General features: G+C 44.2%; 1 protein-coding gene across 1 annotated transcript in view; it reads right to left on the reverse strand.

The window, feature by feature from the left end:
- Positions 1 to 9,242: 9,242 nt before the first annotated feature.
- Positions 9,243 to 26,062, reverse strand: part of SEC24A (SEC24 homolog A, COPII coat complex component) — a 107,571-nt gene continuing 90,751 nt past the window's right edge. Inside the window, exons 20-23 of the mRNA XM_044280918.1 lie at positions 21,094 to 21,198; positions 19,307 to 19,399; positions 17,574 to 17,677; positions 9,243 to 12,254 (exon numbers count right to left, since the gene is read on the reverse strand). Of these exons, the coding sequence (XP_044136853.1) occupies positions 12,140 to 12,254; positions 17,574 to 17,677; positions 19,307 to 19,399; positions 21,094 to 21,198 (417 nt within the window). The 3' untranslated portion in view covers positions 9,243 to 12,139. The remainder of the gene's footprint in view (positions 12,255 to 17,573; positions 17,678 to 19,306; positions 19,400 to 21,093; positions 21,199 to 26,062) is intronic.

Here is a 26,062-nt window from a genome sequence, read left to right on the forward strand (position 1 = left end):
ATGCAGCACCCACTACCCCAAATGGAGCAATGCCCCTCCATATGCTCCACCCCCCAATATGCTGCACTCACACCCCCGGTTGGATGATAGTGCTGGGAGCAGGGAGAGACCAACCTGATCAAAGCCAGCCAGCAATGCCCCCCAATATGCTGCACCCACCACCCCAAATGGAGCAGCGGCCCTCAATATGCTCCACCCACCACCCCAGAATGGAGCAATGACCCCCCCAATATACTGTACCCACTACCCCAAATGGAGAAATTCCCCAAATATGCTGCACCCACCCCCCACATGGCTGACCAACCTGATCAAAGCCAGTCAGCAATGCCCCCAATATGCTGCACCCACCACCCCAGAATGGAGCAATGCCCCAATATACTGTACCCACCACCCTAAATGGAGCAATGCCCCGCAATATGCTGCACCCACCACCCCAAATGGAGCAATGCCCCCCAATATGCTGCACCCACCACCCCAAATGAAGCAATGCCCCCCAATATGCTGCACCCACATCCCCAGATGGCTGATAGTGCTGGGAGAAGGGAGAGACCGACCTGATCCTGATCGAAGCCAGCAAACAATGCATCTGAAGCGTGCCGTGTACGCATGTGCACATTGGGAGGGTAAGATTTGACAATCACAGTGTGACAGTGTCTGTGCCATGTAATTTTACCTTATCCTTGCGCTAGCACTGAGGCGCACACCCCCAGAAGTCACGAGGGGTAAGGTATTTTGACGAAGTAAGGATTTTTGGCCATCTTGCTTTAAGTCAAGGTAACCACACCCCCTCTTGCCTGAGAGTGACAGCCTGCAGTGTGGCCGCGATTACCCAAGTCTGCCCGGCACTATAGTGCTGATGGAGAATAAAACTGCATTTTTTTTTTTTTACTTACGCAGCATTGGACAACAGGATGAAATATATGATTATTAACAGGCTGCAGGCTACTATAAGGTACTGCTGGCGGGTGTAGATGCATTTTTGAGGTGACAGGTTCCCTTTAACCACTTCAACCCCGCTAGCTGAAACCCCCTTAATGACCAGGCCACTTTTTACACTTCTGCACTACCCTACTTTCACCGTTTATTGCTCGGTCATGCAACTTACCACCCAAATGAATTTTACCTCCTTTTCTTCTCACTAACAGAGCTTTCATTTGGTGGTATTTTATTGCTGCTGACATTTTTACATTTTTTGTTATTAATCAAAATTTAACGATTTTTTTGCAAAAAAAAAGACATTTTTCACTTTCAGCTGTAAAATTTTGCAAAAAAAAAAACGACATCCATATATAAATTTTTCGCTAAACTTATTCTACATGTCTTTAATAAAAAAATAATGGTTTGGGTAAAAGTTATAGCGTTTACAAACTATGGTACAAAAATGTGAATTTCCGCTTTTTGAAGCAGCTCTGACTTTGAGCACCTGTCATGTTTCCTGAGGTTCTACAATGCCCAAACAGTAGAAAACCCCCACAAATGACCCCATTTCGGAAAGTAGACACCCTAAGGTATTCGCTGATGGGCATAGTGAGTTCATAGAACTTTTTATTTTTTGTCACAAGTTAGCAGAAAATGATGATTTTTTTTTTTTCATATTCCACTAACTTGCGACAAAAAAATAAAAAAATTCTAGGAACTCGCCATGCCCCTCACGGAATACCTTGGGGTGTCTTCTTTCCAAAATTAGGGTCACTTGTGGCGTAGTTATACTGCCCTGTCAATTTAGGGGCCCATATGGGTGAGAAGTAGTTTGCAATCAAAATCTGTAAAAAATGACCGGTGAAATCCGAAAGGTGCACTTTGGAATGTGGGTCCCTTTGCCCACCTAGGCTGCAAAAAAGTGTCACACATCTGGTATCGCTGTACTCAGGAGAAGTTGGGGAATGTGTTTTGGGGTGTCATTTTACATATACCCATGCTGGGTGAGAGAAATGTCTTGGCAAAAGACAACTTTTCCAATTTTTTTATACAAAGTTGGCATTTGACCAAGATATTTATCTCACCCAGCATGGGAATATGTAAAATGACACCCCAAAACACATTGCCCAACTTCTCCTGAGTACGGCGATACCACATGTGTGACACTTTTTTGCAGCCAAGGTGGGCAAAGGGGCACATATTCCAAAGTGCACCTTTTCGGATTTCGCAGGCCATTTTTTACACATTTTGATTGCAAAGTACTTCTGACACATTTGGGCCCCTAAATTGCCAGGGCAGTATAACTACGCCACAAGTGACCCCATTTTGGATAGAAGACACCCCAAGGTATTCCGTGAGGGGCATGGCGAGTTCCTCGAATTTTTTATTTTTTGTCACAAGTTAGTGGAATATGAGACTTTGTAAGAAAAAAAAAAATCATCATTTTCCGCTAACTTGTGACAGAAAATAAAAAATTCGAGGAACTCGCCATGCCCCTCACGGAATACCTTGGGGTGTCTTCTTTCCAAAATGGGGTCACTTGTGGGGTAGTTATACTGCCCTGGCATTCTAGGGGCCCTAATGTGTGGTAAGTAGTTTGAAATCAAAATGTGTAAAAAATGGCCTGCGAAATCCTAAAGGTGCTCTTTGGAATGTGTGCCCCTTTGCCCACCTAGGCGGCAAAAAAGTGTCACACATCTGGTATCGCCGTACTCAGGAGAAGTTGGGCAATGTGTTTTGGGGTGTCATTTTACATATACCCATGCTGGGTGAGAGAAATATCTTGGCAAAAGACAACTTTTCCCATTTTTTTTATACAAAGTTGGCATTTGACCAAGATATTTATCTCACCCAGCATGGGTATATGTAAAATGACACCCCAAAACACATTTCCCAACTTCTCCTGAGTACGGCAATACCAGATGTGTGACACTTTTTTGCAGCTTAGATGCGCAAAGCGGCCCAAATTCCTTTTAGGAGGGCATTTTTAGACATTTGGATCCCAGACTTCTTCTCACGCTTTCGGGCCCCTAAAAAGCCAGGGCAGTATAAATACCCCACATGTGACCCCACTTTGGAAAGAAGACACCCCAAGGTGAGGGGGGCATGGCAAGTTCATAGAATTTTTTTTTTTGGCACAAGTTAGCGGAAATTGATTTTTTTTTTGTATTTTCTCACAAAGTCTCCCTTTCCGCTAACTTGGGACAAAAATGTCAATCTTTCATGGACTCAATATGCCCCTCACGGAATACCTTGGGGTGTCTTCTTCCCGAAATGGGGTCACATGTGGGGTATTTATACTGCCCTGGCATTTTAGGGCCCTAAAGCGTGAGAAGTAGTCTGGAATATAAATGTCTAAAGATTTTTACGCATTTGGATTCCGTGAGGGGTATGGTGAGTTCATGTGAGATTTTATTTTTTGACACAAGTTAGTGGAATATGAGACTTAGTAAGAAAAAAAAAAATAATAATTTCCGCTAACTTGGGCAAAAAAAAATGTCTGAATGGAGCCTTACAGGGGGTGATCAATGACAGGGGGGTGATCAGGGAGTCTATATGGGGTGATCACCACCCTGTCATTGATCACCCCCTGTAAGGCTCCATTCAGATGTCCGTATGATTTTTACAGATCCACGGATACATGGATCGGATCCGCAAAACGCATATGGACGTCTGAATGGAGCCTTACAGGGGGGTGATCAATGACAGGGGTGATCAGGGAATCTATATGGGTGATCACCCGCCTGTCATTGATCACCCCCCTGTCAGGCTCCATTCAGACGTCCGTATGCGTTTTGCGGATCCGATCCATGTATCCGTGGATCCGTAAAAATCATACGGACGTCTGAACAGAGCCTGACAGGGGGGTGATCAATGACAGGGGGGTGATCAGGGAGTCTATATGGGGTGATCAGGGGTTCATAAGGGATTAATAAGTGACAGGGGGGGGGGGGGGGTGTAGTGTAGTGTTTTGTGGTACTTTACACAGCTACCTGTGTCCTCTGGTGGTCGATCGAAACAAAAGGGACCACCAGAGGACCAGGTAGCAGGTATATTAGACGCTGTTATCAAAACAGCGTCTAATATACCTGTTGGGGTTAAAAAAATCACATCTTCAGCCTGCCAGCGAGCGATCGCCGCTGGCAGGCTGGAGATCCACTCGCTTACCTTCAGTTCCTGTGTACGCGCGTTCACAGGAAATCTCGGCTCTCGCGAGATGACGCGTATATGCATCACTCTGCGCAGGGCTGCCGCCTCCGGACCGCACATCTGCGTTAGGCGGTCTGGAGGCGGTTAAAGGAATGATGTCGCCAAATTTTTTATCTGCAAGTTAAAATCATATAGTGACACAAATCCGATTTCCTGATTACATATTTTTTTATTCTATTTCCTGAACGGGTAATGGGGGCCCGAGCTGTTCTTAACAGCGTAAAAAAGAAAGCAATTAAAAAAAAAAATAAAAAAAAAAATTGCTTTACGGCAGCCCCATAAGCCATAGACATAATGGTCAGGAGGAGACCCTATTGACTTCTCACTTCTCCTCTGTGCCCTGTGGAGAGGTCACTGTACAAGGAAAGAAATTATAAGCTTTGACAGTCACCTATTGTGAATAGTGGGTTATGTCTTATCTATACACAGAGGTGATATCATTACACACAGGATTATAATTACAGATAGGTAACTGCAGTAAAATGATCTGTGCAGACCATGAAGTGGTACCTATTAGGCTTAGTGGCCAGTGCGCAAACAGGTGCTTTTATTTTATTTTTATTTTTTAAATGCTTTAATTTTTCAAGAAGCAAAAGAAAAAAATTGCATCATGAACAGACAATAGTAAACCCAGAGACACTGAATATGCATATTAAGTATGTTTCAAACCCATGGCATAATCAACACAAATATGGAAAACATAAGTAATAATGCCTAGTGAACGCTAGAACATAGAAAAATAAAGGAAGAACAAAGTTAGAAAGTCAGGGAGGAGAAGGGTAATAGAGAAAGGAACCATGCCCCCCCCTCCCCCAAAAAGGGGGGGAGTAAAGGTTGGTTTGGAGGAAAGGGGCGGTAACCCTGTCCTGGTTATGCTGCCAGTAAAGCTTAGTACTCCTGGGAGCCCTGGAATAACATCCAGCGGCGCCATGTTTTATGAAATTTGGCATGTGTATCCCTCATAGATGCAGTTAGGTCCTCTTGACCTAAATATTGCACCATCCTTTTTGAATCACCCCAAAAAACTGTACTATATGCTTATTTCTGAAAATAAGCCATTTATACCATCTTTAAATTTTTTTTTTTTTTACATGAAAGCTAATATTTTTGGCCCAAATATTTTTCACCATTTGGCTTCTACTATATGTAGGCTTGAGCGAATCGAACATCAGATCATAGATCGATTCGCTCAAGTGTATTACACTACACTGCAGGCTGCAGAAAGCCACTCACGGTCAATTCTGTCAGTTCTTCTGATGGCTCAGTCTCCAGCCACTTGTGATCTCCTAAACCAGGCATGCTCAACCTGCGGCCCTCCAGCTGCTGCAAAACTACAATGCCCAGCTGATGGCTGTAGGCTGTTCGGGCTTACTGGGAGTTGTAGTTTTGCAACAGCTGGAGGCCGCAAGTTCAGCATGCCTGTCCTAAACGATCTTCTAAGTTGATTTATGACCAAATCAAACTTGAACTGTCCAAATAAAAAGAACAATGTCCAAACAACAAGTCCAAAGAGTATACACTGTGGATGACAAAATGGGCCACAGAAAGGATAACAATATTTTAGGAATCTTTATTAATTGCCAAGTCTTATAAATTAGCACAGATAAAATAATCATTTGCATGTACTACAAATGACTTTTTACAGGGATAACAGAAAATTACAGTACAAACTGTAAAAATAAAGACAAGTTACTTGTCTCAATGATTATTTTTTTTTCAATAAGGTGAAGTGTTCTCTATTGTTAATAATTCAAAGATTTTCCTCCTACAGACATGATTTTAATGTTACAAATATTGCACTACTTTACAAAATTCAAACTTGCTAGAAATGAATATCAATTGCTATATACAGAATGTGAGACTGCTGTCCGTTTTTGACTTCCACAACTGGGTTTCTTTTGATCAAATATTATGACAAGGATAACATTTTCCCTGCCAACAGAGACCCACATTTTTCTCTACCTGTGAAATATTACAATTTTTACAAGGTCATTTGATTTTACATTTTTGTACACAAGCGATAAGAACTACCAGTTGAGTTTGAGAGCTACAGTCCACAGGCATTAAAAAACTAGACATGTCTGTCTAGTTTTTCAGTTTGCAGTATTTGCTATAGGTGTATGTGATATTGCCTGGTAGTTGAAAAACATGTACATTCAAAAATCTTAAAGAAAATTAACACAAGAATACACAAACATGGCATATTGAATCAGTAAATCTAATGAATATATTTTATATTTCTCACATATACTCAGTTTCCTGGCTGGTATATATAACACTCCCTTGATGCCAGGTGCAAATCCTCAACTGTTCCTAGGACATGGAACAATGGATGTATAGCGGCAAAAGTAAGGCAGCAGTCCAGTCTTCAAGCTCGACAAAGGCTCCACTGGTGTTGGGTGCAATAAAGTATTCACCAGAAGACCGGAGTGCCGCCTTACTTTTTTCCGCTATATATATATTTTATATATCTTATTAAAGTTACACAAGTGGACTATTTATTTTATGCAATTCATAAACAATTTTTGTGGATTAAAACAGACTGTAATATGGATGATCTATCTATAGAATAGGTCATCAATATCAGATTAGTGGGGGTTCAACTCCCAGCACCCTAACCGATCAGATGTGTGAATGAGCGCTGCTCTATTTCCATTAAAATGAAGTTAACGTCTATGTACACCTTTGAGAGCAATTTTTTAAAAATATTGCATTGTACTCATTTTGAGCTAAATCTTTTTTTCAATTAGTCTCCATTAAAAATACAGAATTTATTTTCTGTACATAGCTGAGATGCTCTAGTAGCAGCCTCTGGATTTTCTTTCTTTTCTGTCAGTTGGGGAGCTGATAGGCTCCTTATCTCTGCTCTCTTACCTTCTAAAAACTTATTATAGCTCAGTTCTTAATAAGAATGTGGCTTAAATAAGTGTTTATGACCTCTTAGTAGTTTAGAGATGAGGTTTATTAGATGACCAGCACAAAGTTAAAGTACCAGTCATGCAGTTAGAAAACCAGTTAACCCTTCGTGACAGAACTTCAAAATTTTTAATAAAGGCCAACTTATAATTTGATTTTTAGCCAAAAATGACTAAAATACAAATCAAAACAAAATTTGCCTGTGAAGTTGTTCATTGCCTTTAAGTGCCATTCACAGCTACAACCTAGCCTACGAAGTTGTCCTGTTCCTATGCCTGCTCCAGAACACAGCATCCGATTCTGACAGATATGTGGTGTGTATTCCAGGAGTGGGGCCTCCCCGATCGGATATTGATGTCCTATCAATAGGTCATCAATATTATAGTTCCTGACAACCCTTTGAATGTACTCCCTGAACATGCAACGTACAGTACTTTTTCAGTATGCACACAAGAGGTTGAACTTCTCAGGCTGTGTTATTTTGGTATTGTGGAACAAAATGGCAGCTTACGCAGAGAAACACTGCAGCTCTTGTTCACTGCATCTGAATGAGACTGTGCTGTAATATCAAATACATCCCAAGGACAACAATAGCACCATTTCTGGAAGAGCCATATTATTGGCCACATGCAACACTTACATGACAATATTCCAGAAGACACTTTTATTATTTGCATGTGATTATACTAACCCAGATATCCTAACAAAAAAGAATTGATGTCATGTAAAAATGTATCAAGTGAGGGAACCAAACTCAACAATGTTTAGAGTATTTGATGCCTGTGGTGTTGTATTGCCCCAGAAACCAGAGGTGTTGAAGTTTATACCTTCTGACAGCCTCTCTCTTCGCTTGCTCACTTGATGAGGAGCACTCATGTGCACAAAAAAATGGTGTCAGCTACCTTGATATAATACAGTTCAATATTGTGGTATAGTAAATAATAATTCCTTTACATGAATAAGGACATGTTGCTGTCCGAAATGCATCATTTTTTTTTACTTCCTCGTGCTTTTAACATTTTGAAATAAAGAAACTTTGGATTTTTTCTGGACAATTGCTGGAGAAGATGTGTTTTCACACTATTGAACATTTTATCTATCATTTTGACAAACTGACACATCAAGTCAGAGGTTTAGATCTATCTGGCTCCAGGAGCTGAAAACCCCACTGATTACTAAAATGAGAGGGCAGATGTCCTCGGCGGAGCACCGTGCGCCTTAGGTCCCTTTCACATGAGCGAGTTTTCCACGCGGGTGCAATGCGTGACGTGAACGCATAGCACCCGCACTGAACCCTGACCCATCCATTTCAATGGGTCTTTGTACATGAGCGGTTTTTTTCACGCGTTGCGTGAAAAATCGCAGCATGTTTTATATTCGGCGTTTTTCACGCAGCCCTGGCCCCATAGAAGTGAATGGGGCTGCGTGAAAAACGTATTGCATCCGCAAGCAAGTGTGATGCGTTTTTCACTGATGGTTGCTAAGAGATGTTGTTTGTAAACAGTTTTTTATCACGCGCGTGAAAAACGCATCAAAATGCATTGCACCCGCGCGGAAAAAACTGAACAACTAAACGCAATCGCAGACAAAACTGACTGAACTTGCTTGCAAAATAGTGCGAGTTTCACTGAACGCACTCTGAACGCATCCGGCCCCAATCCGCAACGCCCGTGTGAAACCAGCCTTAATTTCTGTTTGAATCTGTTCAGCTTTATCAGAGAGCGAAGAGGGTAGTGCACACAATGCCTAACTAGTTCAAAATGCATGAACTCATGTTGGTGGCCCCTTTTCTCTTTGGCTTGAATTTAAATTATACAATTTTTTATTAATTATATTTTTATATTAATTTGATATTTTATTAATTAAACTATATGTACTTTGTAAATTGTGTATACAGGGAAATGACTGTTCATTCACCTGCAACAAGCTCCCTCTCCGCTTTGCCTGTCCATAATTGCAAGCCTGCACACTGCTGCACGAGAACATAGTCAGCTAAATGTCTGCAAAAATGTTGCTCATGAAGAGACTGCTGGTCTGTCCTCTTTGCACCTCCGCTGTCTCTTCATAAGCTGTTCCTAGAGACTCCGTTGTAGTCAGGCTCATCATTACTGACAGGCAAAGCACGTCTATTGCTTTGCAGTAACCCGTTCTTCAGACTGACGATTGCCCCTAGGCAACAAATGAGCCATTATAAATAATGATGGATATGTGGTAATGTATTTATAATAAAGTAAACTTTTCTCAGTAAAATGTATTATTTCCAGAAGTTCTTAAATTTATTGTACAACACAAGAATAAAAAAGCATATTTTCCAAAACTAGAGCCAGTGTGTCACCTTGAGCAGTGTCCCATGTTTATGGACCAGAGTGGCACTGTTTCTGGAAACAACGAAATCTTTTTTCAGACACTATATGATTTATATCTGTCGACATACAGATTGTGCTTCGTAAATCTGAAACATGGGTGAACATACATTTCATTTTTACCACATACAGTATAAATTTATCCTAGTGCGCATTCTGATCTTCCGTCAAACTGGCAGACAGTTTCTTCACATTCTATTTGAAGGCTATAAGAAAGAAACGCTCCTATGATTCCAGTTACCCTTAAAAGCATAGGCCACAGCTGAACCGCTATGTTCAGTCCTGATATCCTTCTGTTAGTAAGATCACAATTGAAGCTGTAAGGTACTACTACAATCCCAGCAGCAGTCCAGACGACCGCTTGCAGTGGTATTATGGGGTATGGTGCTGTTTCAGCACGGGAGCATGCTCCATACATGATTATGCGTGAAGGGGTTAAAGGCTAATCATTTACATGCTCACTTACCAGGTATAAAGATGCGTTTTGCTTTGTATTAGTGTTCTAACTTGCTATGCTTTCAACATCATCTCTTGAAATGCTGGCTCAATATGCATACAACTATGAAAAAGTTACTTGATCTTTAAAAACTTTATTAACATGAAATTCAGAATAAAAGGTGCATTTTATTAAAATGAGGAAAATCAAAATCTATCACACATCTTTGTTCTAACTTTCCACATTACAATAAATTAATCAATAATATAGAAAGTTGTGGCAAATCATTACAAAAAAGATGACAAGGACGGCAGAAAGACTCCTTACTTAACAAAGTAGTCTACTCTGTAGTGACAATCTGCAGTTAGGAGTCGAATGCCAAAGTGGTAGCAATTCGGTGTCAATTTCCCAATGTCAAGTCAGAATAAGCATTTCATTTAGTCTTTTTCCCAATATTTAGTACCATACTCCCAATGTATAACATGGGCATTGGTAAGGGCAACAAAATGGCTTTGTATTCCTTAACATGTGCACATTGATAGAATGCTAAATAACTATGATCATAGAAAAACATAATTCTACAACTTCACAATTTGTTGTGCAGTTGCAGAAAAAAATGAAAAACTTTTTGCTGTGAGTACTATTCGTTCAAAATATTACTGTGTGTGGTTTAATATTTCACTGTATTGCTGAATGTTAAAGCACAAAGTGTTAAAAGGGATATCCCAAGACAAAGGATAGTCACAGGACAGATGATGAATGTATGATTGCTAGGGGTCTGTCCACTGGAAACAACTACAAATCACTAGAACTGAAGTCTCAAGTTTTCCCGAATCTGGAAACATTTAAATGGAAAGTATATGGGAACAGACAGTGGGACCCCTGAGATCACACACTTATCATCTACTTGGTGGACAGGTGATGAATATTTCTTGTGGGTTAACCACTTTAACCCGACTGTGCTGGATCACCTTTTCTCATTTTCAAAAGGCAAATCTATGCTTGCTTCACAAGTTCTTCAAGACCCCACACTCATACAGTTTTTTTTAAGGTTTTGCACTGAATGCACGCAAATTACTTTGGTCCTAGAGGAGGAACAAAATTGTAGCAATGGACATGCTCTTGCATATATATCATTAGTTGTAGCACTAAGTTAGGCCTTTGTTTAATCAATTCTTCTGATCTTTTCCTACTTTGCAAAACTTAGATGCAAGCTATTGCTAAAATACAAATGGCTTCTCTGTCAAATAACTTCATTTTGTATTCACAGCATGTGTTATTTTACCAAACCTTTAAGTAGAAATCAATTCTTAGGGTCTTCTGATGGCATTTCCATAGAGCCTCAATCTTCTCCTCCCTTACTCATTTCACACATGTAGGACCCTCTTCGAACCATCTGCATGGATTTTAGTTACTAGCAAAAGTCGGCTGAGGTCTGACACAACTTTGTCACTTCAGAAAGCAAAAACCATGCTCAGTGAAGGGTTGGTTCAAAAAAACAAACAAAAAACCAAAAACAAAAAACACAAGAACTGCCTCTCAATGACAGATTTTCAGCATAATGGTTTGCGTTCTCCTTTAAGATATTTCAGAAAATATACTTTATATGAAGGCTTGCTACATAACTACATTTCTATCCCTGTATGTTTTTAAGCCAATATAATGGCACAAAGCACAGGAATAATGAATGCAGACGGAAACCACATTTATGGCCTGCTACAAATACACAGGTAAAGTTCTGCCAATTTATGAAAACATTTACACATATACATGTGAGTACAAAGCCGTTTCTGTCATAGCAGCAACTTGTATTTCAGCCAGTTACATTTTGAAATCTAGCAGCAAAATAAAAGCAAAAAAAAAAAAAAAAAGAAATTAAAATCTGTTCTCTGTAGTAAGTAATCTGACTTTATTTTCTTAAATGTCTTTTCATCTCTTGAATATTGCAGAAACCGTAAGGTGCCAATATGGGCTTCTGCATAAGGGCTGCAACCACCTAGCTGAAAGCAGTGAACAGATTTTCAGCAGTTCTGGTAGACACCAGGTACAAAGGCATGTCTGAATTCTTGTAGTTTTCCTTATACACTGTAGAAAATAGCTTGTGTGCTTGCACAGATCTGTACCCATATATATGGTCACTTGATTATTTTTGCTGAAATCACAGTGTATGCACATCATATTTCATAAGGCCTAAGCCGTAGCGATACAGATGTAGCTCCAAACCACTGGACGTGATACTGTTGGGATAGATGGTTCTCATGCACACTTGCTTTGTGCAAAGCTTGTTTTTGTTTTGTTACTTGTTCACTTGTTGCTGGAGATGGAGAAGAAACTCATAGTAAGATAAGGCTGACTCTGTCCTGTCTTCAATCAAGTTTTGAAGGAAAGTAGTCTTTAGAGGACTCTCATCCCTTAGAAGAAAAATAAATACAAAAATTAGCCAGACATGCACTACTGAAGCCTTTTAGGGACATTGATGTTCAAGAAAATTGTCTTTTTAATTTCTAAGAGCATCATAAATTACGGTTTTATTTATATTTTACCCTTTGTTGTCGCTTATATAGTGCCAACCTATTCCACATCTCTGTACAGAGCCTGACATAACCCACATCACTGCCTGTCTCCCATTGGGCTTACAGTTTATTTTTCACATATACCAGGACCAATTTTTGTGAAAGCCATTTCAATTTACAGGTACCAGTATGGTTTTGGAGTGCGGGAGAAAACCCTCACACAAAAAGCACCATAAAAGCTGCATGCATCGTGCTGGCCATGGTGTAAATGATGTATCATATGTACAGCGCTATGGAATGAATGGCGCTTAAATAATAAATAATAATAATAATAATGTACGTAAGTAACACAGTAAGTGTCCAGTTTAAAATGGCTACATCTGTAACCAGACAAGGTACGGTTTGGATGTAAATCTGCTATAAGATATTAGACCATGGGTTTACCATAGCTAGAGAAAGCAAGGCATTTTCATTCCCAGGGCATCTGATAACCAGCAGCAATGCCGTTTTGCATTACTAATAAGTTAAGATAGAGGCAGCACTGTGCTGGAGAATTTAAAGGATTTTCTGCCACTTAAATAATGATGACTTCAGAATAGGTCATCAATATAATGGTGGGGGTCTGACACTAGGGTTGGGCGATATACCGGTATCACGATATACCGCGGTATAAAAAAAAACGGCGATATGGCGATATCGCCGTTTCCTAAATACCGCGGTATTTCGTGACGTCATAGAAGCGGTCATGTGCGCTGACCGCTTCTAAATCTGCGTCCGCGGCCGCCCGCCCCAGCATGAACCGTACAGCACATTTACAATTCAGCCAGCGTGAGGGAGGGAAGGAATTCTGTGACTCGCATTCCCGGCACCCGACCTCTGAGAGGACGCTGTGATCCGCGCAATTAATCCCAGCGCGGTGATCACAGCGTCCTCTCAGAGGTCGGGTGCCGGGAATGTTCTTAAGTCCCTGCATTGGTGGCAGTGGGCAGTTCTGATCGGAGTCCCAGCAGTGTAATGCTGGGGCTCCGATCGGTTACCATGGCAGCCAGGAAGCTACTGAAGCCCTGGCTGCCATGGTAGGTTAGTGAGCAGCATTATACTCACGTGCGCCGTGGCCGCCGGTCGCTCCTTCTTCTCATAGGTCTGTGCGGTGCATTGCTAATGGTATAAGCATTAGCAATGCGCCGCACAGACAGAAGAAGGAGTGCCCGGCGGCCATGGCGCACGTGAGTATAATGCTGCTCACTAACATACCATGGCAGCCAGGGCTTCAGTAGCTTCCTGGCTGCCATGGTAACCGATCGGAGCCCCAGCATTACACTGCTGGGACTCCGATCAGAACTGCCCACTGCCACCAATGATGGGGGACGACCCTGTGGCCTCCAATCAGGGCCGGCGTCAGCACTCGGCATACCCGGGCCTGTCCCTTAGGGAGCCCACTCGTTTCCGCGCCGGTCCCTTTAAACATTTACTGCTGCTGCTATCTCGCAGGATCTCCAGGCCTGCGAGACAGATCGGAGGACTGGAGGACAGCAGGGACGGAGCTGATTAGCTGCGCAGGTGCAGAAGTCAGCGCACAGCATAGCAGCCGAGCTGAAAGAAATCAGGAGTTTAGACAGGTGTGTGTGAGTGTGACCATTAACATGGCAGTCGCTTATCGCATCAGAAGGGTTCTGTGCCACAGAGAGCTGCCAGTGTATGGGACAGTAGAAGGGCTAGTGATTTAGGGTGCGGTGGTATTAATGATATGGCCAGTCGCGATATGTGTAAAGCACAAATCTCCCTCAGCAGCTAGCACACAACAGGCACCATTCATAGCTTCACCTCCTCCTACACAGCCTGTCGCCTTTAGCGCAGATATGGCCAGCATCCAGGTCACATCAGCCCCAAAAGCTCTTCATCCTTCCAGTCATGTGAGCCCCACAGATACATCCTGTCACTCAGCATGAACAGGGAGCCCCAAAATCCACAGCAGGGTTCACTGGTGCTTATGGGAAAGGAAGCAGAGGAGGAGATATCAGTGGAGTGGAGCCTTAAGTCAGCATGAGGAGAGCTGCTCCTTCCCCTCATCCATGGCTTCACCTGGCTCTGAGGAGAGCAGCCACTTTCCTAAATGCCCTGGAGAAGCAGTCTTCAGTCCCCTCACAGCCTTAGTTTTTGGTGCTGAGTTTGTCTTCCCTCCCTGTGATCCACAGATGAATCAGTGGAAAACAGTCAGTTAAAAATGGACAGTTTATCCGTTTTTAATGGACTTTTTTTTTCATTGTCATGTGCATATAGCGTAAGACCTCCTATAAAACACTGCATTTTTTTCTACTGTTTTTAATGACTTTTTGTTGTTAATGACATGTGTTGCGGAAAATGCCACAAGGGGGCCCACTGAGGCTTTATCGCCCAAGGGCCCACATGAATCTGGAGCCGGCCCTGCCTCCAATGATTAATACTGGGGAGGGAGGAGGGGGGGCCCACTGGCACCAATAATGGGGGGACGACCCTGTGGCCTCCAATGATTAATACTGGGGAGGGAGGGGGGCCCCACTGCCACCAATGATGGGAGGGGGAGGGGGACCCTGTGGCCACTGCCACCAATGATTAATACAATTAACGTCTCCTTGTGGCTGCCTAGCTGCCCCCATACAGTATAACGTCGCCTTGTGGCTGCCCCCATACAGTATAACGTCGCCTTGTGGCTGCCCCCATACAGTGTAACGTCTCCTTGTGGCTGCCCCCATACAGTGTAACGTCTCCTTGTGGCTGCCCCCATACAGTGTAACGTCTCCTTGTGGCTGCCCCCATACAGTGTAACGTCTCCTTGTGGCTGCCCCCATACAGTGTAACGTCTCCTTGTGGCTGCCCCCATACAGTGTAACGTCTCCTTGTGGCTGCCCCCATACAGTGTAACGTCTCCTTGTGGCTGCCCCCATACAGTGTAACGTCTCCTTGTGGCTGCCCCCATACAGTATAACGTCTCCTTGTGGCTGCCCCCATACAGTATAACGTCTCCTTGTGGCCCCAAGTGTTTTTTTCTTCTAAATGGGCATTTATCGCGATATATATCGTTATCGCGATAAATTTCTTAATATCGTTATCGTGGGAATATTTTTGATATCGTCCAACCCTATCTGACACCCTACTGATCAGCTGTTTCAAGCGCCGGAAAATATACAGTTGACAGATGGCGTACTGCAGCTTCGCTCCAATTCACTTGAACCCAGCACGGACAATATATAGTGTACAGAATATGGTGTATGGTTTCCAGCGCTGAGTGGGGGTGCCGGGTGTTGGACAGAGGATCTCATATTAATGAACCATTCTGAGGATAGGCCATCAATATCCAAGTAATTTATTGAAAACAACATGTCACTGCAGGTTTTACATAAAAGGGAGGGAAATCCGCTCGTCACGTGTACAATCACAAAATTTTGCGCAGCCACCTCCTGTGACTCGGGGAATGTCAGACTATTTTTTGAGTGGAAGTTTTCACCCAATTATTTGCCCAAAAATATGCTTAGTAACCTAACCGCCAAACTAGAGGAGCCATTGTCTGTTGGCTGTTGTGGCAGTAAGTCTGGATATTCATCAGGCTGCATATAGCAACCAATCACTGACAATAATGCCCATAAAAAAATAAAAATAAATTTGATTGGACGATTGTCATCAGATGCAAAGAGAAGAGACTTTTAAGGGAGAGCGGGGTACTGTGGAGGCCCCATTTTGCGGGAGAGCGGGGTACTGTGGAGGCCCCATTTTGCGGGAGAGCGGGGTACTGTGGAGGCCCCATTTTGCGGGAGAGCGGGGTACTGTGGAGGCCCCATTTTGCGGGAGAGCGGGGTACTGTGGAGGCCCCATTTTAAGGGAGAGCGGGGTACTGTGGAGGCCCCATTTTAAGGAGGTAGGGAACTTGGGGGGAGGGGGGGTCAGTATTAAGGGGTGGGGGGCTGTGGAGTTCACTATTAAGGGGGCAAGGTGCTGTAGAGGTCACTCTTATGAGATATACTGTTGATACCTTAACGACACACAGAAACTTTAAATGAAAGATAATATACCTGTTATATATATTTCTGCCAAAGAAAGGCAGTATTCTCTTTACATTTAGTAAAGAACAGTATAAAAACATTTAAAGAAAGAAAAGCATTGCAAGAATCTCATAAATCATATCCCAGTGGTCCTTTTACATAGGCACATAAATTATCCTACGCACAAAAGAAGCCGATTGGTACAAGTTGATCAGATGTTTTACAGAGCTGCCATCTAAGCACAGAGCCATACATCGTATAGTAACTGTGGTTGGTACTGCAGCTCACTGACTTGAATGGTGCGGAGCTGCAACTAGGCAATGGGACCTTTGCACAGTCACATGGCCTTCGTGATGGGCTAACCTCCGACACTTCGGCTGTGGTGAAACTACAACTCCCAGCATGCTCTATTCATTTCTATGGAGTTCTGAGAACAGCCAGGCAAGCGTGCATCTTGGAGTTGTAGTTTTATCACAGCAGGAGTGCCGGAGGTTAGCCATCACAGGCCCAGGAAGAGGCTGCGGCACTCATGGAGCGTCAGCCTCTTCTAAAGGTTGACCAGTGGGGCTCCTGGGTGTCGGACCCCATCGATCTGATATTGATGACCTATCCTCAGGATAGGTCATCAACATATATTACCGGAAAACCCCTCTAAGACAGCTAAAATATGGGTAAATGAAGGAAAGCCTTCCGCCCAAGAGGAAAAAATTAATAAAGTTGTGGAAAGGTTTTCCCGATCTCGCACAACGGGACCAATTTCCTTAATTTCACACCATTAGGGCTCATGCACACGAACGTCTGCTGGTCGTGCCCATATTGCGGCCTGCAAATGGAGGGCCCGCAATATCACAGATTCACTTGAATGGGTCCGCAATTCGGAAGTTATGGAGCGTAAGGCCACAGAAGCGAAAAAAATAGAACATGCTCTATTTGCGGTGCGGACGGATAGTGGACCCATTCAAGTTCAATGGCTCTGCATCCGTTAGCACCATGCGCGTGCATTGGGGAATGCAATTTGTGCCCCCCCCTCCCCCAATGCACGTCATGGGTGGTGCACAATCGTGTGCAAGAGCCCTTACCCACAGATATCTGTTTACCATATAGAGTAATAGGAGGGCTGGTCAGATACATATCTCTTTCCCTACAGAAGGGTGCAAGGTCAGTAAAAGAACTAGAATACAATGATATACCCAGGACTTACCGGATTATATGTAATGTTGGGAAGAAAGGCCTTTGCTCTCGAAGCCAAGTGATAAAAGCTATCAGTTTAATAGATTCAGCTGTATCCAGTTCAGGAAGCTGAGTCTGTTTTAGAATTGAAAACATTACATTACAATTAATAAGTGAGCCTTTTCCATCTACATAATTTAGATTTTCACTGAAAACTAAAATGGGCTGCGATATGGTCGCTGTTTCATGCATCTTTAGCCAGTATGCTTCAATCTGTCAGGGAATAATGCATAGCTAAGTTCCTGAAGATTGTCTAAGCTTTCTAACTCAGATGGACATGCTTACAGGTTATCCTGACAGATAAAAGCTATTGGAACGTGTATAAACAGGAAACACTTGTCATCAATCTGTTTTAGAAGAGGCTTCACCACATTAACCAAAACCAAATACAGTTCAAATCACGTTTTATGCCTCCATTTGACGTATACGTTACAAAAACGCAGCACGGCACGTTCTTGTATTCTGCACAGTCCGGTAAAAAGAAAAAAATTATATATATATTAGGGCTGAAACGATTATTCGAATAACTCGATTAAATCGAGTCAAAAAATTCATCGATGCAGTTTCCCTGCATCGAGTAATCGTTACATCACATGATCACGGAGCGGGAGTGAAATTAAGCGTCTCACTCATCCGCTCCGTGTCCTCCGGAGGCCAGAGAGGCAGAGTAGGAGGCTGCCGCTGAACACCAATGAGGACAGAGTAGGAGGAGGAGGGGAGGGACTGTGGCCACTGCGCCACCAATGAATGTGCCGGCCATGTCCTACAGGGTCCCCCTCCTCCCCCCCATCATTGGTGGCAGTTTGCAGTTCCGCTTACAGCATTAGCAATCCGCCGCACAGACCTATGAGAAGGAGCGACCGGCGGCCACAGCGCACGTGAGTATAATGTGCTGCTCTCTGCTCACTAACATACCATGGCAGCCAGGACTTCAATAGCGTCCTGGCTGCCATGGTAACCAATCGGAGCCCCAGCATTACACTGCTGGGGCTCCGATCGGAACTGCAAACTGCCACCAATGATGGGGGGGAGGGACCCTGTGGCCACCAATGATTAATACTGGCGAGGGGGGGGGGTTTGCGTTACCAGAGGGGGCAGATCAGAGGCTGGGGGCAGGCAGATGGAGAGAGAGTGGTTAATGGAGGCTGCAGGCACCACCTTGGCATGTATAAAAAGTTATTGGTTTAGAGAGGGGTTAATGAAGGCACCTCCAAGGTGCTTTCATTAACCTCTTCAAACCAATAACTTTATACATGCCCATTGGGTTTGGAGGGGTTAATGGAAGCACCTTGGCATTAGGCATGTATAAAGTTATTAACCCCTTCAAACCAATAACTTTATACATGCCTAATTACGTACGTTATTTTAAGTAGCTTTTTCTTATTAGATTACTCGATGAATCGAGAAATATAATCGATAGAATACTCGATTACAAAAATATTCGTTTACTGCAGCCCTAATATATATATATATATATATATTTTTTTTTTTTTTTTTTCCCACAATGGAACCCAATGGCGAACAGATGTCACTGTATGGCATCAGTCAGGCATCCGTTTAACATATACGTTTGTGTACGTTAAAAAGATGGGAAAAAGGTGATGCGAACCCAGCCTTACAGATAACAGAAATATGTTTTATGTTACAGGATCCACAAACATGAAGCATGAGACACTCCATGAATAGAAGCATTTGAAAACTTACCATGTCTTGAGATAATGCTGAGTAGTTAGCAACTCCAAGAGCTTGAGTCAAGAAGTTCTGTCCACAGTTGCGGCCCAGCCACAGCAGCATAATCTAAATAAATAATCCAGCAATTTTACTCATTATTATAAAGTTTTTTACTCTGTGCCATTCTACTGGCACAGTCATACTGTCACCACATTTCCAAATAGAGAAATAAAGGCAAATCTGTTCAATTTACACTGACCTGAGGCCTGACCATCTCCACTATCCTAACTGCAACTATAACATATATAACCATTTTTAAAGGCCTTTTTTTCTGGGATTTATACAATATTTTATGAAATAAAAAGTACCAATGCCAAAGAATACAGTTTTGTGCCACTCTGGTGTGGTAGACGTCAATGATTTACCAGAGTCAAAAAATAAATAAAAAAAGTCAATGAATAGGAATGCTTTTATAGACAACTCATTTTTGCAGAATATTTCTATAGGCTGCAACACAAAATGCATCATCAAAGTCATAACATGCAGCAATAACTCTTACAGCCCTCAATACAAATAAGAAATAAATTAATTTAATTAGTATGGACAGTCCTTGGTTAGAATGACAGCCCCTGTAAGCAAGCTGACAAGGAGCTAAAATATGTCCAGAGGAACAGAACACCGGATATGCCTTATCTGGCATAACTGGACAACACTAGATCCCATTCACTATCGGTTACATCAGGTCTCTATTATGAATGCCGGCATTGTGACGTACAAAAAAAAAAAAGTGCTGCACCCAGTATTTTCTTTTGTCTGACAAAATGCCAGCATTTGTACCAGACACCTGACAAACCCCATTAAAGTAAATGTGATTTGTCAGGCCCTTGCGGTGTCCAGCTATGGCTACTTTCACACTGGCGTTTTGAATTCCGTTTGTGAGATCCGTTTCACAAACGGTTCAAAATGGATCAGTTCAGCCCCAATGCATTCTGAATGGATAAGGATCCGTTCAGAATGCATCAGTTTGGCTCCGTTCAGTCTCCATTCCACTCTGGATGCGGACATCAAAACGCTGCTTGCAGGGTTTTGGTGTCCGCCAGGTGACGCGGAGCCAAACGGATCCATCCTGACTTAGGCTAGTTTCACACTAGCGTTTGGCTGTCCGCTCATGAGCTCCGTTTGAAGGGGCTCATGAGCGGACCCGAACACTTCCGTCCAGCCCTGATGCAGTCTGAATGGATGCGGATCCGCTCAGACTGCATCAGTCTGGCGGCGTTCAGCCTCCGCTCCGCTCAGCAGGCGGACACCTGAACGCTGCTTGCAGCGTTCGGGTGTCCGCCTGGCCGTGCGGATCCATCCAGACTTACAATGTAAGTCAATGGGGACGGATCCGCCCATTGACTTTCAATGTAAAAGTCTGGACGGATCCGCTCAGGCTAATTTCACACTTAGCTTTTTTTTGCCAATATAATGCAGACGGATCCGTTCTGAACGGAGCCACCGTCTGCATTAATATGATCGGATCCGTTCAGAACGGATCCGATCGAACGCTAGTGTGAAAGTAGCCTTACAATGTAAGTCAATGGGGACAGATCCGTTTTCACTGACACATTCCGGTATTCTGTTCCTCTACAGTATAGAAAGAAATGCATGTGTTTTTTATGTCCATTTTAGCTGTAAAAGAATGGACACCGCAAGCTTGTGTGTGTAAGAAGTCACAAAGCAATACAAGCCTGTTTAATTGCAGCAGAGTCATGAATTGACACATACTGACCACAGACCGCTAATATAACTGCAGTGATTCTCCCGTTAAAACATACCGTGCCGGCATCCATTAGGTAGGCTCCATCTCTGCTCAGCTTTTCTACAGACAACTGAAGAATAGGAGGCTGCGGTATTGTTCTGTCGTTGATGTTAAGTGCTCCCTGCATGAGAACAAGAGTTATTCATACTAGAAATGAACCAGCAACCAGTCAATATACGGCTTATTACTCCCAACAACATACTGCAAGAGCTCAAAGATCCCTGGGTAACATACAAGAGTTGCTCAACAGCATTTTCAGGAACAATTGTAACTTTTTATAATTACATTTTTGTTCCAAACTAAAACATAAAAAAAAAAAAAAGAGAGACAACATAATCTGATATATAGGTTACTCGTCTTAGGCTCCAAGTCCAACCCACTAGCTGAATTTAAGTAAGTTGTCTTAAAAAGTTGAAGTAGGTCAAAACTAGGGCTGTGGATAAAAGCAATGGCAACAGGTCATGAAACATAAAGAAGATATAACCCCATTGATTTCTCCTGCAACTGGGGCTGACATAGTAGTCCCAGTTACAGGGGAAATATACCCCCCCCCCCCTCCCAGAGAGGTTGTACTAGGGTTGGACGATATCAAAAATATTCAGACGATAACGATATTAAAAATTTTACCCGTTTAAAAGAAAAAAAAACACAAGGAGACGTTACACTGTACGGGGGGCGGCCACAAGGAGACGTTACACTGTACGGGGGGCGGCCACAAGGAGACGTTACACTGTACGGGGGGCGGCCACAAGGAGACGTTACACTGTACGGGGGGCGGCCACAAGGAGACGTTACACTGTACGGGGGGCGGCCACAAGGAGACGTTACACTGTACGGGGGGCGGCCACAAGGAGACGTTACACTGTACGGGGGGGCGGCCACAAGGAGACGTTACACTGTACGGGGGGGCGGCCACAAGGAGACGTTACACTGTACGGGGGGGCGGCCACAAGGAGACGTTACACTGTACGGGGGGGCGGCCACAAGGAGACGTTACACTGTACGGGGGGGCGGCCACAAGGAGACGTTACACTGTACGGGGGGGCGGCCACAAGGAGACGTTACACTGTACGGGGGGGCGGCCACAAGGAGACGTTACACTGTACGGGGGGGCGGCCACAAGGAGACGTTACACTGTACGGGGGGGGGGGGGCCACAAGGAGACGTTACACTGTACGGGGGGGGGGGCCACAAGGAGACGTTACACTGTACGGGGGGGGGGGCCACAAGGAGACGTTACACTGTACGGGGGGGGGGGCCACAAGGAGACGTTACACTGTACGGGGGGGGGCCACAAGGAGACGTTACACTGTACGGGGGGGGGCCACAAGGAGACGTTGCACTGTACGGGGGGGGGCCACAAGGAGGCGTTGCACTGTACGGGGGGGCCACAAGGAGGCGTTGCACTGTACGGGGGGGCCACAAGGAGGCGTTGCACTGTACGGGGGGGCCACAAGGAGGCGTTGCACTGTACGGGGGGGCCACAAGGAGGCGTTGCACTGTACGGGGGGCCACAAGGAGGCGTTGCACTGTACGGGGGGGCCACAAGGAGGCGTTGCACTGTACGGGGGGGCCACAAGGAGGCGTTGCACTGTACGGGGGGGCCACAAGGAGGCGTTGCACTGTACGGGGGGGCCACAAGGAGGCGTTGCACTGTACGGGGGGGCCACAAGGAGGCGTTGCACTGTACGGGGGGGCCACAAGGAGGCGTTGCACTGTACGGGGGGGCCACAAGGAGGCGTTGCACTGTACGGGGGGGCCACAAGGAGGCGTTGCACTGTACGGGGGGGCCACAAGGAGGCGTTGCACTGTACGGGGGGGCCACAAGGAGGCGTTGCACTGTACGGGGGGGCCACAAGGAGGCGTTGCACTGTACGGGGGGGCCACAAGGAGGCGTTGCACTGTACGGGGGGGCCACAAGGAGGCGTTGCACTGTACGGGGGGGCCACAAGGAGGCGTTGCACTGTATGGGGGGGCCACAAGGAGGTGTTGCACTGTATGGGGGGGCCACAAGGAGGCGTTGCACTGTATGGGGGGGCCACAAGGAGGTGTTGCACTGTATGGGGGGGCCACAAGGAGGCGTTGCACTGTATGGGGGGGCCACAAGGAGGCGTTGCACTGTATGGGGGGCCACAAGGAGGCGTTGCACTGTACGGGGGGGCGGCCACAAGGAGACGTTACACTGTACGGGGGGGCGGCCACAAGGAGACGTTACACTGTACGGGGGGGCGGCCACAAGGAGACGTTACACTGTACGGGGGGGCGGCCACAAGGAGACGTTACACTGTATGGGGGGGCCACAAGGAGCGTTATAATAAGGTCTTATGGGAGCGAGGAGGAGGGAGAGCCGGGGCGGCCGCTGCGGGGAGTAGTAAGTTTATAACTTTGTCATCAGACAGAACGCACTAGTGAGGCAGCCGCAGGAAAAGTCTCTTCAGAGACAGTACTCACACAGGGGATTGCCACATATACAATAGAGCCGGCGCCCGGCACTGGTGGGTGACGACGGTGATGATGTCAGATGGTGGGTGGAGACTTGACTAAGGGAGGCGGAGCAAGAAGGAGGCAGGCCAGGAGCGAGAGGAAGAGCAAGGTGCAGGGGCGGGCGGTAAGTGATCAGTCAGTTCCTGAAGGAGAGTTGTTAGAAGCGGGCGGGCGCACGTTTAGAAGAGGTCACAAAATACAGCGGTATTTAGGAAATGGCGATATCGCCGTTTTTTTAATACCGCGGTATATCGTGATACCGGTATATCGCCCAACCCTAGGTTGTACAGCATAATTCTGCACTGTACAGCCTCAGTGCAGGGTTGATCGAGGTCTGTGAAAGACCTGACAGTTCCTGCACTCTCCCGGCGGCCACATGACCACCGGGCCGGTACGCTTCCTGCTCACTGACAGCGGGCAACCCGCTCTGCAGCTGCATGATTAGCGTGCAGCTGCAATCTCTGAATCGATGTTCCAGAACATCCATTCAGAGTTTAACATCCAGCCATAGGACATTTATATCTTATGGGCGGATGCGAGGTGGTTAATGATATCAAGGACGAGATTAATAGCACCATTTCTATTTTTGCAGATAATACTAAGCTATGTAGAACTACTGTATAGTCTATGGTAGCTGTCCATATACTACAAGCTGACTTGAACACTGAGTGATTGTGCATAAAGAAAGTTAAAGATTGGGCTGAGCACTCAAATACTGCATATATAAGGTCAGAAATTAATATTATTTATTCTCTGCAAAGCATACACGATAAAAGCAATATAAAACTGACAAAATAAACTCTGCATAAAATGGATCCAATTAAATGTGTTGATATATTGCAAAATAATCTCAGTTGATCCTCTCACATGAAGGGGTGGTATCCACCTCAGGTTTAGGGTGTATCCACCTCAGGTTTTGTTGGTGAGTGTGAATACACCAAGTTCAGTTTGCCAGTTTCGATTAATTGATGAACAGGTGTGTTCCTCCATCTGCAGAGTTTATTTTATTCAGAGTTTATTTTATGTCCGTATTTGCTATATATGTCAGTTTTATATTGCATATATATTGCTTTTATCGTGTATGCTTTGCAGAGAATAAATATCATTAATTTATTACCTTATATACGCAGTTTTCCAGTATTTGAGTGCTCAGACCAATCTTTAACTTTCTTTATACACAATTGCGTTTGTTGGGTGGATCAACAGGGCTTGTAGCACCACTCCCTTGTTAAAGGCACAGTGAGCCACTATTACTTTTGTATTTGAGTGATTGGGCATCAACTTGGCAAATGAGGTTCAATGTAGACAAATGTAAAGTTATGCATCTGGTAGTAATAATCTCTGTGCTTCATATCTCCTAGGTGATGTAGCACTGGGAGAGTCACTTATAGAGGAGGATTTGGGTGTCCTTGTGGATGGTAGATAAAATTACAGCATACAATGTCAATCAGCTGCTTCTAAGGCCACCAGTATATTGGCATGCATTAAATGAGGCATGGACTCGTGGGGCAGGGATGTAATACTATCACTTTACAAAGTGCTAGTGCGGCCTCATCTGGAATATGCAGTTCAGTTCTGGGCACCAGTCCATAGAAAGGATGCACTGCAGCTGGAAAAAAGTACAAAGGAGAGCGACTAAACTGATAAGGGGCATGGAGGGTCTTAGTTATTAAGAAAGAATAAAAGAATGAATTTATTTAGTCTTGAGAAGAGACATCTAAGGGGGGACATGTTTAACCTATACAAGTATATAAATGGGCCATACAAAAAATATGGTGAAAAACTTTTCCATGTCAAATGCGCTCAAAAGACAAGGAGGCACTGCCTCCGAATGGAGAGGAAAACGTTTAGTCTCCGGAAGAGTCAAAGCTTCTTTACTGCAAAACTGTAAAGCTGTGGAATAGACTTCTTCAGGACGTGGTCACAGCAGAAACAGTGGACAGTTTTAAAAAAAGGGTTTAGATGAATTCTTAAAAGTAAAAAACATTAATGCTTATGAAAACGTGTAGAAATCAGAGTCTCACTTCCTTCTGATCCCCACCTATCCCTTGGTTGAACTTTATGGACATGTTTTTTTTCAACCGTATTAACTATGTAACTATGTAACAAAGGAAATGTCACCACTTCCTGAAAATTGTCATAGCGTCCCTGCTGCCACAGACAAACTTAGCAGGAAAGGAGATCCCCAGTGGCCAGCAATATAGTGCGTTTTTAGAGGCAGAAGACAGAATTTTTGTTAAATAAAGTGAAGTACATTTTTACTGTTTAGGGCAAGTTATCAATATATGCTTGGTGGGCATCCAGCACCCCTGCTGATCAGCTGTTTTAGGAGGCTGCAGTGCTCTGGTGAGTGCTGCGGCCCCTCCACAGCATACCAAACACAGCACTGTACATGCAGCCTAATTGCATTTACCAGTACTTGAATGGGACTGACTTATAATTCATTTGAAACAAAAAAAGGGGAATCTGTTATCAGTATAGGTCCTCAATATCAGATAGAC

Source organism: Bufo gargarizans, chromosome 2, assembly GCF_014858855.1.
Source record: "Bufo gargarizans isolate SCDJY-AF-19 chromosome 2, ASM1485885v1, whole genome shotgun sequence".
NCBI classification, from domain to species: domain Eukaryota; kingdom Metazoa; phylum Chordata; class Amphibia; order Anura; family Bufonidae; genus Bufo; species Bufo gargarizans.